Raw genomic sequence first — 16936 nt, forward strand, 5'->3', positions numbered from 1 at the left:
CCCTGGACCAAGTGACAGCACAAGGGGATGAAAGTTTGCCCAGAGGCTGGGAATAAAAGGTGTAAGAGCCACACACAGACCCTGCTGTGAAGAAACCCAAAGCAGCTTGAGGCCAGAATGGATTATTCATTTATTACCTGCTTTGTGTTTCAAACCTTGCCTGGTTATTCCCTTCTGTTATTCAGTATTTCATAACCTGTGGAGTTGATGGTAGTGCTCTGTGAGAAGGTAGATTTTTATCTAGGAAGTGCCTGGTACATTGATGTTAAATAAAAGAAGGCAATTACCAATTACCAGGGAGTATTGATGTTTGAGTTGCTGTGCTGTGAGAGTTTGCAGTTGTCAGCTGGGGAATACCAAGCACTCACCTCCCTGTGTTGATTTCCAGCCTGCAAATATCCTGCTGGATGAACACGGGCACGTGAGGATATCAGACCTTGGGCTGGCTTGTGACTTTTCCAAAAAGAAGCCACATGCCAGTGTGTAAGTATTATGTCTGGGAGCTTTGCTGCACATACAGGTAGTGCTAAATTCATCCTGAATTTGTCTTTATAACTTGACTTTGCCTGAAGGGGAGGAATGACACTTGTATGGCCCAGGCTTGCTGAGCTGGAGGCTCTAATGAGGTTTTTTGGGCTCCTCTCCCTGTTTTCCTGCACAGTTGTAGCAGCTGATGTGTAGGCATGGCTGGGAGATGACACATTATTTCGGGATGATTCACTGCTCAGAGAAGAACCTGACTGAGTTAAAGTGCCAGATTGCTTTAATTGTCCCAACCTGGTAATTAAATATTCCCAAACCGACTAAAATCCTGGATTTATTGTGTCTCTTTTCTGGATCTTCATGGAACTGAAGGCAAATTATGTTCCTTTCTGCCTCTTGCCATCAGGATTTAACTAAGATCTGAATTCCTGGAGTTGTGTGTGGATTCACATCTTACCTGGCATGTTTTATTCTTGGGTCCTCAATTGCCCTGATTTAGTCTCGAAATTTATGCAAAAAAGGAAACTCCAACCTGTCACACTTAAGACATTTGCAATTCAGTAGCTTCTTGAAAACAGTCCATATGTTTTGAGCATGTCAAGGTTAAAAGCAATGCCTGGTGGTGCCCAGGGGTGAGTTCAGGAGTGTCCTGTGCTCACCCAAGTGCCACATGAAACCCCTTGGAAGCCAAATAAAATGGTTAAAATTAATTCTTTCCAATCTGGGCTGTCTTACTGATAGAATACTGATTTTTAATATTTTTTTTTCTTTTTTGGCCAATGATAATGTTGGATGTAATGAGTGTTTTGTGCTGTTGTGCTCTGCAGAGGAACCCACGGGTACATGGCCCCCGAGGTGCTGCAGAAGGGCACAGCCTACGACAGCAGCGCCGACTGGTTCTCCCTGGGCTGCATGCTCTTCAAGCTGCTGAGGGGGTGAGTGGGGCTCCTGCCTTGCCTTAGGGAGCCTCTGTGGGTGTCCCCTGGAATAGCAGGCCATCCTGTGTGACAGATTGTCTGAAGTGATCCCTCAGTGCTGACCCATGTCAGACAAAACCAGGCTTTTTCTTCCAAACCCAGCCAAACGCAAGCCCTGCGTGCTGTAGTAGCTACAGGTGTGGGGCATGAGGAAGGCAGGTCCTCCATCTGCTCCTTGAGCTGCTGGTGCAGCAGTTGAGTCCTCTCTTGGCAGCTGGTAGTGTTTTAAGTGCTGTGATGTTGCTCCTTGGAGTGCTCTAAGCAGCCCTGTTAAATCGTGGACTTTGTGTTAGGCTGAGACCTGGTGGTGTGGAGAAGCTCTTGGCTGCACTGGTCCCTTTTTGTGTGCTACTCAGCCTTCCCTCCTGCAGGGTTTGGGCCAGGTACAAAGTGTGGATCCTTCCATTTACCTTATCTGTGTCCAAAGGTACACGATAATTACAGCTTTGCCAGCAATTACCTTCTCATTAAACTTACATGTCTAGAATTGATTAATGCCATGGGGTTTATCTGAGCAGTCAACAAGCACTGATGGGCAAATGCTTGTTGAAAATGGCATTCTCGCTGTTAATGGCAAACCAGAAGAAATCTGAGGCTTTTCATAGTGCTTCTCTGTAAAGATTGATCATTAGGTCATTCTGTGTCCTCACACATAATTAATTATAAGCTTTTATCTCAATGCAGACACATGACAAAGGAAGGTCAGAGTGTGACTTGTGAATTGAACTCTAGAACTGTATCAATTTAACATTAATTGTGCACAGAGCAGACTATGTAAGGGTGCAAATAAAGAAAGAAGTGGTGTTTAAATTGCCGGTCTTTGGGCTGTGATTCTCCCTGGCAGAGATGTTCAGGGTGGCATCAGTGCTCAGCCAGAAGCCAGAGCATTATTCACGATGAACTCTTATTCTTCATCTGTTCTGAAGCCAATTAAACACATCCCAAAACAAGGGCTGGGCACATGGTGCCATTTCTTGGTATTTGGTAAATTTAGTCTGGCACAGAATCTGCCCATCAGTCGCCAGTGAATCATTTTCTTCCCTGATCTACTCAGAGCATCCTTGTCAAAGTACATGAGGCTGTGTGGGAACCATTTACCTGTCACGCTAAAAAGAGAAAAATTGAAGTCCTGGTCCATCCATTGCATCCATCAATCAGAACATTTTTGAGAATAAAAGGAAAGTAACTTGGGAGTAGCAGGTCTCCAGTTGAAACATGCTGGTACACGCTGCCATGTGGTAAGCCAGAATGCTTTAGAATAGCTAATTAATGGAACTGATAAGTGAAAAACATTTTGATTGTGAAAAACATCATCCCCTCAAGACTTTAAAGAAAAGAAGCAGGGAATATATCCTGAATGTAATCAAAATATCTCTTACTACAATACTGCTTCTTTCTTTCATGAGGGACTGTGTGATAAATCTCTAATGTGCCACGGTCTTCCATAGCTCAGAGGAAAATTCAAATTCAAACCAGAATTATGAAGCAGGAAAGGGATGAAGCTGATAATTTACAAGATACCATCAGATATCTTTCCAGTGGCTGATGCTGTGGGATCTGTGATCTCTTATCTCCTTACTGTCCATGCTGGGGAGTGGTGAGTTCAGTGGGTCATGCTCACCTTCCCTATAGAAATCCTTGGGTTTAAATCCCTGTGGGTGATGACTGCTTGGGGTTTTTCCGTGTTAGCTGGAAACTGTTGAGGTTTTTTGGGAGATAGATGTAATTGGTGAGGCATTTGAAGCACATCTTTAAGGCCAGATCACTTTTTAAGAACTACCCAACCTCCTACTCGCCTTCCTGTGGATCAGATTGTTCTGCAGGACAGGACTGATGAGGGGGAAGGATAGGACTAATAGGATGCTCCACTCTTTCCTGGCATTGCCACAGCTGAAATACCCTGATGTACTGTGGCTTTACATTTATTAACATCCTTTTTCCTCTTTCCACAGGCACAGCCCTTTCAGGCAGCACAAAACCAAAGATAAGCACGAGATCGACCGGATGACGCTCACCGTGGTAAGGCCTGGCCTCAGTGACATCCCCGTGTTCCCTGAGCTCCCATTTCCCCTAAAACTGGAACTGCACCCCCTGCTCTCCCAGAGAGCTGTGTTTCCACGTGGGAGAGCTGTTTCCAAACACCATCAGAGACCAGAAAAGCAGAACAAACCACTTCCATCATGGAATATCTCTTTGTGCTTCCTTTCTCCACAGAACGTGGAGCTCCCGGATTCCTTTTCTCCGGAGCTGAAGTCCCTTCTGGAAGGGCTCCTGCAGCGGGATGTGAGCAAGAGGCTTGGATGCCAAGGAAGAAGGTAGGTGTTGTCTTCTCCTTGGACCTCTGCCTTGAAAAATTTCCACTTCTCTGTCAATGAGTGAATTCATTTCAAGTAAAAATCTGCTTCCTGTTGTGAGGATTTTAATTTTGGAAAGAGAACATTAAAAAGTGCTGCTGCATGGAATTACATTTCAGCTTCCTTCAGTTTGGACATGTTTTTTTGGACATTTTCTGTCCTTAAAGCCTTCCCCTGAGTTCCCTGCTGTCATGCTTGCATTGGGTGGTGTTCCTACTTCTCATCCCTCGGTTGTTGTTCTGGTTTTGCCTGATCTGTTTTGGCATGAAATCATATGACTTGACTCAGACATACTGATAGGGAAAATATATTGCTTATATTGTATCTGTAATGATAGGAGCATATTACATACCAAAAAGACCAAAACAACAACCCCAATCCCAAAACCACCAAGCAAAAAACTGTGAGTATTGATGGTGCTACCTGTGTCACTTCATTATTCTAAGGGAAAGAGTTTTTGTTCTGTTTCTTGACTACAAGACACTCCTTGCTTCTTCAAGCTCACCTTGCTTGTAGCTGTTTATGAAATTGTTATCTCCTGCTTAAAAAGCCAGTGTGAGACTGAGAGAGAAAAGGAGTAAACAACTGTTGAGAAACCATTGGGATGTGTGATAACAGGTAGCTGATGGCCACACCTGAGCCTGGGGCTGGCTCCAATTCCAGTGGGAAATTCAGAGGGTTTTTGTCTTGGAGGCTCACTGATAATGACCTGAGATTGCTTTTCCCTGAAGCATACCAGGAGTAGTTGATTATTTGCCCATAAAATTTGTATAATGTGAAATGGTGTGGAGTAATCTGGTTATTTACAAGCAGTGGATGGGTTCTGCCAAAGGATTGGTGTTTGGGATCTGACACAGATCCACGGTTGGGATCTGACACAGATCCACGTTTGGGGTCTCACACAGATCCATGGTTGGGATCTGGCAAGAGAGGAGCATTGCTGTTGGAAATGATGGAGTACCATCAGGAGTTCTTGCCTGCCAGCCCTAGAGCACTGTTCCAAGTGTTTCCACACGAAAATCTTCTCTCTTGTTGTTTACCGAGGAATTCTTATGTTTTTCTTGCAAAAAAGAGTGTTTTCCCGATGTTCTCAAGTGATAAAAATGTGACCTTTGAGGGCTTTGTATTCCTTGAGTACACTTGAAAAGCCCCTTCATTTGTTGACTTCAGTCACTTCTGTTTTGCAGCGCACAAGAAGTAAAGGAACATCTTTTCTTCAAAGGCATTGATTGGCAGCAAGTCTATTTACAGAAGGTAAAGGATGAAGACAGTAATTTTAGCTGACTTGGTAAAGCAGTTAAAGGAAAATAAACCCAAACAGGTACTGAACAGAAAACTTGAGGGTCACAGTGCCCAGCACGTGTGCTGACTCACACAAATACAGGGAGGGTTGTTGATGAATATTCATTTCTACAGATCTTGACCTGATAGAAATGAGTTATTATATTTCCGTGGCTTCCTTTCCTCTGCTCTCTAAACTGAGGAGTTTTATTCCCAGATTTTTGAAGGAGCTCTAATTAAAAGAAGTGCCAACAATTTTGCACTGAAATTTAATTCCAGGGGGGGCACTCTGGCACAGTCAGGTGTAATCTGTGCAAAAAAATACAGAGGTTGTGCATGACTACAAAATGGAGTTAAATAATGCCCATTAATTTGTCTTTAATGATGTTGATTTCAATTTCTAGTACCCTCCCCCACTGATTCCTCCCCGGGGAGAAGTCAATGCAGCAGATGCTTTTGATATTGGCTCGTTTGATGAAGAGGACACTAAAGGCATTAAGGTACCCAACTCTCAGTGCTGGAGGGTGGCACTGGGACTGCTGTGCTTGGCTTTCCATGTGTGTGTGGCATTCCTTTGCTTCAGGGCTCTGGATGTGCAAGGAATTCCTTCAGGCTGGGAGAATCAGTCCATGCTGGTACCTTGGGCTGGTTCCCTGTTTGTTGTTGCTTGCCAAGTCCTTATGTTTTTAGATTAACTGAAATCTGCTTTCTTACCAAAAGTTCTATGTGATAAAGGAGATTTTCAGGAATACCTTATGGTTTGTGTGTTCAAAAGTTGGGATTCATTTCTGGTAGCTTGGAGAAGTGGAGCTAAACCTTGTTTTAATAGCTGAGAGGTCAGAGAGTGCCAGGGGAAACTCTTAGAAATGACAAACTGTGTTAATACTAGCAATGTCATAAGTTGGAAAAGTGGTAAAAGAAATTTTCAGGTTCTGATATTATCCAAAATGTAATGAAAATAATGTAAATTATATTTTAAAAAAGAGAGAAGTTAGAGCTGCTGGCCCCTTTGGACTCACAGGAAGAGGGTGACCCCCCTGTGAATTCCTCCACTCTCTGAAGTTTCCCTGGGACTTTGGGACAGCAGGGCTTGGGTCAGTGCCCTTCATTGTTTTCATCACCCATTTCTGCAGTAGAACAGACCTCGTTCTTGTTCTTACAGAAATGAGTCAGGAGGGAAACTAATTGTTCTAAACTTCATAAGCAAAAAGCCCCATTAAGTACTCACTGAGCCTAAAAGGGAGCTCGTCTGTCAGTATCACCTGCTGTGGTGACAGAAGTTGGCACAGAAAAGTGCAGAGAGTCTAGGATGTTCTTTATCCCAGAAAATTCCCCATCTTCAGCATCAATGTTAGCCTGGCAGGATTCCAGTCTCCTGTAATTCTGCAATGCCAGAATTCAGAGGAACATTTTGCAAGGAGGAACCAGGCGGTCTTTTTATTCCTTGAGGGGATCAGATATTCTCAATAACATGATTTAGTGAGAAATCCTGTCACAGAATGTGAATCACCAGCAGGTCAGGGCTGTGTCATCTGCAGTTTGATCTGAGAATCTCATAGCTCAGGCTGCCCATGGGATAAATTTACCCTTGGGGGTCAGTCAGGGAAGGATAGCGCAGCTCCCCTGGGTGTCACAGGCGTCCAGAGGGGACAGGAGGTTTCCTGCTTGAGTCAGCTGCCAGCGAGGTGCCAGGAGCTCTCTCTGCCCTGGGCACCACAGCTTGAACTCTTCACTCTCCTCCCTGCTCCCTGGGATTGTGTTTATCCTGCAGAGTGTTCTGTGGCCCCAAGAAGGGCACGTGAGCTTTGGGGTTATGAGGGGATGCCTGTGGCTGTTCCCCCTTCCTCAGGTGCTTCAGGGAGTCCCTGCAGTTGCAGAGAGATCTTCTGGGTGTGCATTTTCCTGCTGGGTTATGGCATGGATCTCTGAAAATGAGGAGAATATCTATTCCAGGAGTGTCTGGCCTGACTGCAGTAGGAGAATTAAGCTGCTCCAGCTGTTGGTGCTGCATCCACACACCTTTAAACCCCTCCAGGGATGAGCACTCCACCACTGCCCTGCTCATTGCTGGATAACCTTTTAGGTGAAAGATTTTTTTCCTAATTTTCTTCAGTGCAATTCAATTTAAGTACTCAAAGGATTAGTGGAGAAAATAATCTTTATACCAGGAAGATTGAGGTCTGCAGCACATGCTGCTGAACTCCAGTGGTTAATTATTAAGAATATAAAGCCAAGCTGTGGAATGGAGCTTTTGTGGTGAGGAAGTTTTGTGCAACAAAGTTAAGAATACTGTTGCTAAACTTTGGAGTAATTACTTAATTGTGTAGAGAGCATCATGGGGCAGTGTTGAGTGAGGATTTTGGAGCTATCAAACCAAACAAGTTTTGAGCAGGTGGCCTGTTCTCTGCACATAAATTAATAATCTTTGCTTAAATTAGTGTCTGTGCTTCTCTTGCTTGCATCTGTTTGTTTTGTGAAGGTTTGAGTTCAATCCATCTTGTAAAATAATACTGTTGCATGGGTAACTATTAACTGTTGGGGATAAGAATAGTGAAAGTTATTAAAATGTTGGGTTTTTTGTTGTTTTTCTCTTGCAAGTTGCTTGATAGTGACCAGGAGTTATATAAGAACTTCCCTCTGGTAATATCGGAGCGTTGGCAGCAAGAAGTAGCAGAAACTGTTTATGATGCAGTAAATGCAGACACAGATAAAATTGAGGCCAGAAAAAGGGCTAAAAATAAGCAGCTTGGCCACGAGGAAGGTAATCTGTCCTTACACTTCTCTCATCTTTTGCTGCTAGGTAGTAATTCCTGGGTTTGGAGTTCCACAGACTCCCATTGCTGTCATTCCCGGGAATCGTTAGGATTCGTTTAATCACTGTCGTGTTGCTTAAGATGTTTCTTAATGTTTTGAAATGCTGAATGATGACATCAAGCTTTGGAAAGAGATTCATGGAATCCCAGAGTCCTGGAATGGTTTGGGTTGGGAAGGACCTCAAAGCCCATCCAGTGCCACTCTCTGCCATGGGCTGGGACACTTTCCACCATCCCAGGTTTCTGCAAGCCCTGTCCAGCCTGGCATTGGGCACTTCCAGGGATGGGGCAGCCACAGCTTCTCTGGGCACCCTGTGCCAGAGCCTCCCCACCTTCCCAGTCTGGGGGGTTTGATTTCCTGCCAGAGCTGGGAAGGGCCCCAGGAGGTTTTGCACAGCAAACTGCAGCTTGCACGGGGGTGTTGCATCAAACCCCCAAACTTTGGAGAGCAGCATTCAGTGCTTATAATAACCTCCTCCAGTGAGATTTTTCTCTAAGAGCCAAGTCCTGTCCTTGTTCCTGCTCTGCAGCCACAGCAGCTGTGCAGTTAGGGCAGAACTGGGGCTGTGTGTGTGATCTGACCCTGCTGAGGGCACGGCGGGTCCAGGGCTCACTCAGAATGCTTCCAGCTGCACCTCCTGTCGCTTTGCTAACATCTCCTCTTGGTTTAGATTATGCCCTGGGGAAGGACTGTATCATGCACGGATACATGCTCAAGCTGGGGAACCCCTTCCTGACTCAGTGGCAGCGGCGTTACTTTTACCTCTTCCCCAACCGGCTGGAGTGGCGAGGAGAAGGAGAGTCCCGGGTGAGTGAGGGGACTGGGGAGCTGTGCCTGAAGGCAGGTGGAGGTGAGACACACCTGGAGTGCCCAGGAGTTCTTGTGGGGAAGGAGTTTTCACTTGAGTAAAAGCCCAGTGGATTTGAGTAACTTCTCTCAAGTCTCACTGTAGTTAATGGGTAGCTTACACTGCACAGAGGAGACGTAAAATTGACTTGAGAAACCTGTTTGCTCTGTTTTGTTGTGTTTTTAAAGGATTTTGGTAGTTGATGGTGTTGTTTTCCATTTAGGATCTCTGGACTATTTATACAAAAAAACACAAACTGGTAAGGTGACAAATGCTATAGCATTTTATTTCCCAGAAAATGCTATAGTGGCTGTAGTGTAGCCCAGCTGTGCTCACGTGCAGGGCAGATAATTTGTATATTTAAATTAAGGAAGCGTTTGGAATTTAAGACATTGTGTCCTCTGCAGTCCATAGGGAGAGTTTTCCTGCACACTGCAGTGTATGTTCTCTTTGTAAGTATTCAGTACTGAAATACTGAAATACTCCCTTTCTGCTCTTTGAAATGGTAAAATTGGCTTTTGTTTTTTGTTTTTTTTTTGGTAATAACAGTAATGCTTGAAAAATGTATCAAATTATATGCAGCTCTTCAGGGAAAATAGTGAATATTCTGTTTGCAGACACACCTATTTGTAGATTCTTATTTCGTGCTGTCATTACTGGCTTTTAGAGCTGATATTTCGTTGTCACTATTGAAGCAACCAAGCCCCTTGTAAATCTCTCTCTTACCTTACTATCTATCTTTAGTTCATGACCCAGCCTTCAGAAATAAATGTTTGTGTAATGACTCTCAATGTTCATCACTTAATTCATGTGGATAGTCCAGGAAAATGGAGATAGTGGCTTCATTTGGTGGGCAACAGGGTTTTTTTTCAATTATTTCTCTGCTCTTTTGCAAATGCTGCAGCAAAACCTGCTGACAATGGAACAAATTGTATCTGTTGAAGAAACACAAATTAAAGATAAGAAATGCATCTTACTGAGAATTAAAGGAGGAAAACAGTTTGTCCTACAGTGTGAGGTAAGACTTGATTTTTGATAGCTTGATCAGATTGTTTTGCATATGATAAAGAACTGACAAGTTTTTCAGGTCATCCTGTTGCATGCTAACTAAGGCACTTGGTGAAGCAGAGCTGAAGTGTTTATCACACTCGAGTTTTGAAAGCAGGAAACCTGCAGCTGTGCCAGTTCCCATCATGGATTTCAGTGGTTTTTGGGAGAAAACGAGTTTGGTTTATTAAATAGCTAAAAGCTCCCAAACTTCTCAAGCTCTTTGTGCTCCACGGGGCTCATTGGCTCTTGTCTCACTGTGGGGAGCTGCTGGAGCTCATGTCTGGAAAGGGGAAGTGCTCAAGTCCTCAAAACATTGTACCAGCCTTTGCTGGGGTGATGGAGAAGCTAAGGGCAATACCCAAAATTGCTCATTCCTTCAGAACAATTAAAATAACTTCCCTAAAGTGCTGTCTGAGAGAGAAGACGCTGTTGGTCGCGTAGGACGAAGTGCCAAACTGCTTCTGTGTCTCTTGCAGAGCGACCCTGAGTTTGTTCAGTGGAAAAAAGAGCTGACAGAGGCTTTCACCGAGGCCCAGAGGTTGCTGCGCCGGGCTCCAAAGTTCCTCAATAAATCCCGCTCCACAGTCGTAGAGCTCTCGAAGCCCCCGCTCAGCCACAGGAACAGCAACGGGCTGTAGGAGACACCGACCACGTTCCCACAGGGAGAGCTGCTTGGTGAACCTGCAGAGTGTCCCAGAATCCTTGTGAACGAATGACTTTGTGCAGTCCTGGGCGCGGGACGCGCTCGGAAGAGGAGGAATTGGATGTTTACAGCGTGGGGTCGCGTCAGGACTCTGTCTCCGGAGGCTGTGCGGACTGGAAGGGTGGCGGGGGGGTCCCTGCCCCCGGCAGCGCTGGAAGTCACCAAGCGGAGAGGCTGCTCCTTGCTCCCACGCGTCCCCACCCCCGGCGGGGCCCGCCTGAGCTCCGTCCCTCTGGAACTACTGATGGAAGGAAGGAAGGAAGAGGCTTTTTCCCCGCCGTGCCCTCGCTCGGCGGCGCCGGGCCGGGGGTGGCGCGGGTGCTGCTGGCCGGGTGACGCTCCCGTGGTGACACCGACGGAGCCGGAGCTGCCGCCTGGCCGTGGTGGGTGCCCCTCACTCTGTCGTGTTGCCGTGTCCTTCCCGACCATTACTGCTGACTTCTCTGATAACCTTGCTCCATACTGCTGATGATCAACAGTGTGACTCTGATGCACTTCAAAGTACTGAATTCTAACTGTCCTGTGGTTTAAATGTTATTGCTACTTCATGGGAGCGTTGAACTCGAATTATTCCCTGGGTTTGCTGTACTCACTAATAGTAGCTACCACCGTTTTGCTTCTTCTACGTATATGCAGTACTATAACTGACACAATAGAGTAATAATTGGTGAAGAGGAATTTATGGTAGCTTCATCTAGTGCTCTGTTGTATAAATTGACTATTTTAGCACAGTTTTTAAAGAGCAGATTCCTTTTGACAAGTTTACAGTGAACATAAAAGACAGTTCTTTTCCATTTCAGGTCAACTGCACTTTTTAAAAGATTAAAAAGAAATTATTCAAATCCAGTGCATTCTAGAGCATGTGCTGGGTTCCGGTGTGTGTGGGTACCTTGGTACGTATCCCGGATCACTCCTCAGTCCTGGGACTCGGGATCCTCCTCTGCTGTACACAGGTGTGTTCCCATAGCATAGAAATCCCCAGAAATCCCCAGAAATCCCCAGAAATCCCCAGTTCCCCCTGGAGCCCAGCCCGGGAGGTTCATGCACATATCACAGCTCGGCTTAGGAAAGGATCTCTCATTTTCTGTTCTGAAGAGTTCAAACTGCCCACAGTGAAAGCAGTGTGAGAAAACTGAGCATGGAACTGACAGAAGGAGCTGATCAAATGCCAGGTTTATGTTAATTCTACCTGAGGCATCAGGTGTGTTGGGTGGAAAGTCTCACTGAAGGAAAGAGCTAATCCTGAGCTGTCCCACAGCTTCAAGCTGGGCCCTGCCCTGGGTGTTGTGCTGGTTTGTAAGAGAGAGGTCAGGGCTGAACTTAAGCTGTTTTTCCAATTCAGTGACCAGCTTAGAGAAGATTTTTCTTCCCATCTACAGAGGTACAACTCTCACAGTCCCTGAAGACAGTGGAGTTGTGCCTGTGGAAGTGGGAGTAGAAGTTGTGCGTGGTTTCTCGAGCGTGTGTGGCTGTCAGATCACCACAGAGTTCCTTGGAGAAAAGTAGTACAAGTGGCTCTGTTTGCTTCTGCATGGGAGCTGTATTTGCTGCACAGCTTTTGCAAACCCTGGCTGACCACCTGGGGCTGCTGCAAAGGGAAAATGCATTCTGGAAAATATCCCCTGAGAAAGTGGTTTCTTTCAATGATTTTTTTTTATTTTTTTTTTTCTCCCCCCATTTATTTTCTAAATTATTCTGTGTAAACAGTACCAACCTCTCTGTCATTCCTGCTGAGCATCTCAGCTCCTCTGTAAGGAGCAATGTCAGAGGTCAGTGGTTGGACTTGATGATCTCGGAGGTTTTTCCAACCTAAAATGATTCCATGATTCTGTGTGTGGTATTTAAAAAGTGTTTGGGATAAAAAATGTCTCATCCCGTTGGCTGTGGTTCAGCTTTCCCTACAATACCATGCAATGCTCGTATTTTTCTCCTTGATTTAGAAAAAAGCCCTCAGATGGTGTTAAAACCTTCTCACAGTTCTTGTGTAACTTGTTTTTACTTTTTTAGTCCCTGCTCAGTTCCATTCTTCTCCTTCAGTTATTTTCCATGGCTGGATTTCACTCTCACTCCCTGTCAGCAGACTCCGGTGCCGATGTCAGCGAGGGGGGAACAGGTCATCAGCTGGGAAATTGTGCCTCAAACCCAGAGATTTTATGTGAAATGAAGGCTGTGTATTGACTTAGGGAAATACATCTATTTTGGAATGTGATGGAGTTGGGATGGCTGAATATCCTCATTATCCTGGTCCTTGCTTGCCCCATCCAGTCTCCAGTGGGAGGGGCAGGAAAAGATTTGGATTTCTTTAGCCAGCTGATTTATTGACAGTTGAAAATAGCTTTATTTTCATGACTTGTATCTGACTGTGCAGCTAGGGGGGAGGAGAGGTTATCACAGTGACAAACTCCTGAATGAAGGTGGGATCCCAGTAAGAAATGGGGCTCTGTGTGGAAGTGACTGGATGTGCTGGTGCAGAGGGAGAGCTGGAATTGCACTCTCCAAACCAAAAAATCCTTGTTACTGCCCCAGACTACTCCTTCCTGGTGTAGCAACCAGAGTCTCTGAAGTTTTTGTTTTGGACAGAGATTCCTGGTGGTGTTAATTTGCAGGAGGGTCTTTGGCTGTGTGTTCAGGATCCCTCGTTTATTTGCTAATTATTTTGCAAATTCACTAAACTGTTAAAGGAACATTTACTGCGGGGTGTTTTTTGTGGGGTTTGTTTTTCAATCCTTCATCCAAGTGTTGGCCATCCACTTCTCCAAGTGTAAATCTTCCTCCTCTTAGTTGTGTTTGAGCCTTTTGTGTTCTTGTCCCCGGTCCAGCAGAGGCCCGGCTGCAGGTTCTTCCCTAAGTGCTGCTGTGAGAGAAGCTGGAGTAATGCTGGAGTGGATCCAGCTGGGATTGACATTCCTGGTATGTTCCCCCACCCCCCAGCAGGCTTCAAAAAATCTTGGAGCAGGCTAATAATAGCTGGAAGTTTGTCTGGGAAGGGAAGCCTGGCAGGTAGGGAAAGAACAGCTCTGGGGATAGACCTTGGCTTAGTCACATTTGAGTTTTCCTGAATTTCTTGGGGCTGCCCTGAGCAGGTCCAGGAATTGGACTCTGATGATCCTTGTGGGTCCCTTCCAGTTCAGGATATTCCATGGTTCTGTGATTCAGCACCTCCCCTTTAGAAACCCAGTGGAAGATTTTCCTCTCCCAGTTCTGTCAAGGGGGGAAAGCCCTGAATTGTGAAGGTTGTGTTTGGCTATGAGATAAATCAGGTGTTTGCAGCCCAGTGTGGAGGTGCTGGAAACACTGGTTTGTGCTAAAAAAGGCTAATTTTGGTCATGGTCCTGCCCATGGTGGCCAGAGGAGCTCTGGGGCTCAATGTTCCCTGAGCAGGAGCAGCCCTGGGGCTGGGGTGACTCGGCATCGTCATTCCTCGGGTTTACAGTCAGCTCATGAGGAATGAAATCCCTGGAGCTCTGAGTTGCTCTTTCCCTGGCAGCTGGTCAGCTTTAGGACCAGGTTCCTTGATTCCATGTCCATATCCGTGTCCTGCAGCCGTTGGCACGGCGCTGTCACCTCCCAGCACGTGGCAGTGACACGGCCCCTCCGCCTCTGAGGTGTTTGCACCCGAAATATCCCCAGAGGAAGGACTGGTGGAAGTGTACAGTAGACAATAAATAATTCTAGCTGTGTTGATTAATATAAGGAATGAGTCAGTTCTACAAATTAAAGAGGAAAAAAAAAAATCTGAAAAGCGTATTTTGACAAAGCATAGTATTAATTTTAATATTGTAAAAAAAAAAAATAAGGAAAATATCTAAAATATACAGAGAAAATATGTATATCCAAATGTCTGAGGAGTTTCAAGATAATCTACTTTTGTTTCCTGTTGGTTTCTATTCCATGGTGTACATATTGTGTGGATGGAACATTGGCTGTTTTAATACTATTGTTAAATTGTATTTTTATTTTGTGTTAAACTAATCATCACAGACTCAGCTTTATTTTGTTTATGTAAAGGTTGCTATGCTCTGTAGGTATAAACCCGAGAATTCTATTTTAACAGAAAAAGCATTTTATATTATTTATTAAATACATGTTTCTCCAACTTCTTACATTCCACAGAAGTTCTGCTCCTTGTATGTATGGAAGTGGCAGCTCCTTTCAAGCAGGATCAGCCAGCTTTATTCTGTTTTTCATGACAAAGTAGGGACGGATTCCCTGAGGCTGTGCAGCCCTTCTCTCCCAGCACAGGGACTCCAGGCTCTGTCAGGACCATCTCAGGTGGCTCCTGAACGCAGAAACACCTGGAAAACTCCTGCAAATCCACCCCTCGATGGGATATTTCCACATTTCTCCTTTATCCCTCAACATTCCCAGAGCAAGTGTTTATTCACAGGAGTCTGTGCTGAGTTAAAGAGAATTAATGACCTAAATTGGGGCAAGGAGTCAGCGTGGTGTTTGATCCAGCTCAGCCATCAGGGAATTGCAGAGCTGTGTGGGGAAGGAGCGAGTGCAGGGAGAGCCTGGAGCGCTGGACACGGGGCTGGGCTGCAGGAGCCAAAATGTCCTTACAGGAGATGGGTTTGGTGTTTGAGGGGGATCAAAAACAACCCCTGAGGGAGGAGCAGTGCCTGTCCTAGAGCCAGGACAGGACCCTGCAGGGACTGTCCCTCGGGGCTGTGGGGAGGGTGACACCCAGGCAGGACCCCCCTGGCTGTGGTGCCATCGCTCCAGGAGCTGCCTCTGCTGGGCACATCTGGGCACATCTGGGCACATCTGCAGAGCCAAGCCCAGCACCTCCATCCCCAGTGAGGTACAGAAATAGCCCTAAATTCATCAGGTCGCTCAGCTCCCCAGATGAGTTCCAGTTGTGAGCGTGGGCTGTGCAGTTTGAGGAATACTCAAGGTTAACGTTGTGTGCTCAGAGGTCTGTGCTGGTCAGGGCTGATCCCCGTGGCATTTCTGGGGTGAAATGTGGCATTTTCCTGCTGCTGAAGTTCTCACTGAGGGGCTGCCTGGGGCGGGGAGGGATCCTTGCTGTGCTCCCCGGAGCACTCTCTGCCTTCTTTCCCATTTTCCTCTCTGATCCCATGGGATTTTGGGGTGAGCTGTTCCTGGAGGGAGGCGGGGAGCTGGTGGTGGGTGGGACTGTGCCGATGGCATTGTGGCTCTTTAGTGTCACCCCTGGAAAGGTGCCATGGTGGGGACAGTGCTGAGACCCGTGCTGCTGGCCTGGGGTGTGTCCAGGCAGGGATTTGGCAGAGAACCTGGGGACAGCTGCAGGAAGGTGGCCTTGTCCAGGGCCAGGTTGGTCTGGGTTTGTGTGACACGCTGTGTTTCCAGGCTGGAAAAGGAGATGGGCTGAGGTTTGGGCTGGGAAGAAGTTTTCCTGTTGGTAGCAGGCATCTTCTCCTCAGGAAGAAGGGAGAGAGCAGACAGTGGGTGAGATGGCACAAAAAAAATCTGTGTGAAAAACAGAATAAAGCAGGAGCATCCTTGGAGAGGGGATTTGTGAGCACTTCCAGTGCCTCACTCGGTCTTTTAAAACAAAAAGGAGCAGATTCACACGAACAGCTACTCGCGATGAAGGAAATGATCGAAAGAGAACCTGTCCAAAATGTGTAATTAATGGCAAGCAAAGCCAGGATCTGTAAATAACTTTAGATATTGTATCGATGAGATCATTCCTTGTTTTATGTACTTGGCTCTTTCCATATTTATTGTGGGGAGGAGGGTCCCGGTGCCTGTGAGCTGTGGCCTCGCTCCTCACGGACTGTCCCGGAGTTTACAGCCCCGTCGTGGCGGGTGTGCCACACTCGGTTCTTGCCGCCAGTATTTTTTTAACGGATTATTTTGGCACAGCTAAGCTGCTTCTGTGTGTTGGTCAGTACAACTGCTCTCCTACGACCAGACCCCAATAAAAACCGTCCTTTGCGTGTGTGCTGGTGTCTCGTTCTTTCCTTGTCCCCTGTCCCCACACCGACTGTGAGGCTGTACTGGGATGTGCAGGATGCTGCCAGGACCCCATGCCCTGCTGCCCCACGCACAGGTAAGTCCCTTCCTTCTCCCCAGCTCTGGGCATCCTGTTTTCCAAGGTTTTTTCCTGGTTTTTCCGAGGTTTTTCCTGGTTTTTCCGAGGTTTTTCCGAGGGACACAGCAGCTGTGTCCTGCAGGTGAGACGGTGCCAGGAGGTGTGTGATAGGTGACCAAGGGTGGCTTTCCACCAGCAGTGGCCAGGCTTCCCCGTGGCTGCAGCACCACCTGGCAAGGACCATGGAAACCTCATGTTCCCAGGTGGGACTGGGGTTGGTGAGATGCTCAGCCAGCCCTCGGGCTCCAGACTGCCAATCCTGTTTCCTTTTTTTACCACCAGAGCCATTCTGGCTGTGGGTGCCACTGCCCTGGGTGTGTCCCTGGAGCTTTTGGGTCAGATGCA

General features: G+C 46.4%; 1 protein-coding gene across 1 annotated transcript in view; it reads left to right on the forward strand.

The window, feature by feature from the left end:
* The window catches only part of GRK3 (G protein-coupled receptor kinase 3), a 59675-nt gene extending 43235 nt beyond the window's left edge, over positions 1 to 16440 (forward strand). The window contains exons 12-21 of the mRNA XM_058851465.1: positions 389 to 483; positions 1311 to 1418; positions 3413 to 3479; positions 3675 to 3775; positions 5002 to 5068; positions 5500 to 5595; positions 7694 to 7856; positions 8580 to 8716; positions 9661 to 9774; positions 10283 to 16440. Of these exons, the coding sequence (XP_058707448.1) occupies positions 389 to 483; positions 1311 to 1418; positions 3413 to 3479; positions 3675 to 3775; positions 5002 to 5068; positions 5500 to 5595; positions 7694 to 7856; positions 8580 to 8716; positions 9661 to 9774; positions 10283 to 10444 (1110 nt within the window). The 3' untranslated portion in view covers positions 10445 to 16440. The remainder of the gene's footprint in view (positions 1 to 388; positions 484 to 1310; positions 1419 to 3412; positions 3480 to 3674; positions 3776 to 5001; positions 5069 to 5499; positions 5596 to 7693; positions 7857 to 8579; positions 8717 to 9660; positions 9775 to 10282) is intronic.
* Positions 16441 to 16936: the final 496 nt, after the last annotated feature.

The sequence above is a fragment of the Poecile atricapillus genome, chromosome 16, assembly GCF_030490865.1.
Source record: "Poecile atricapillus isolate bPoeAtr1 chromosome 16, bPoeAtr1.hap1, whole genome shotgun sequence".
Lineage (NCBI taxonomy): Eukaryota > Metazoa > Chordata > Aves > Passeriformes > Paridae > Poecile > Poecile atricapillus.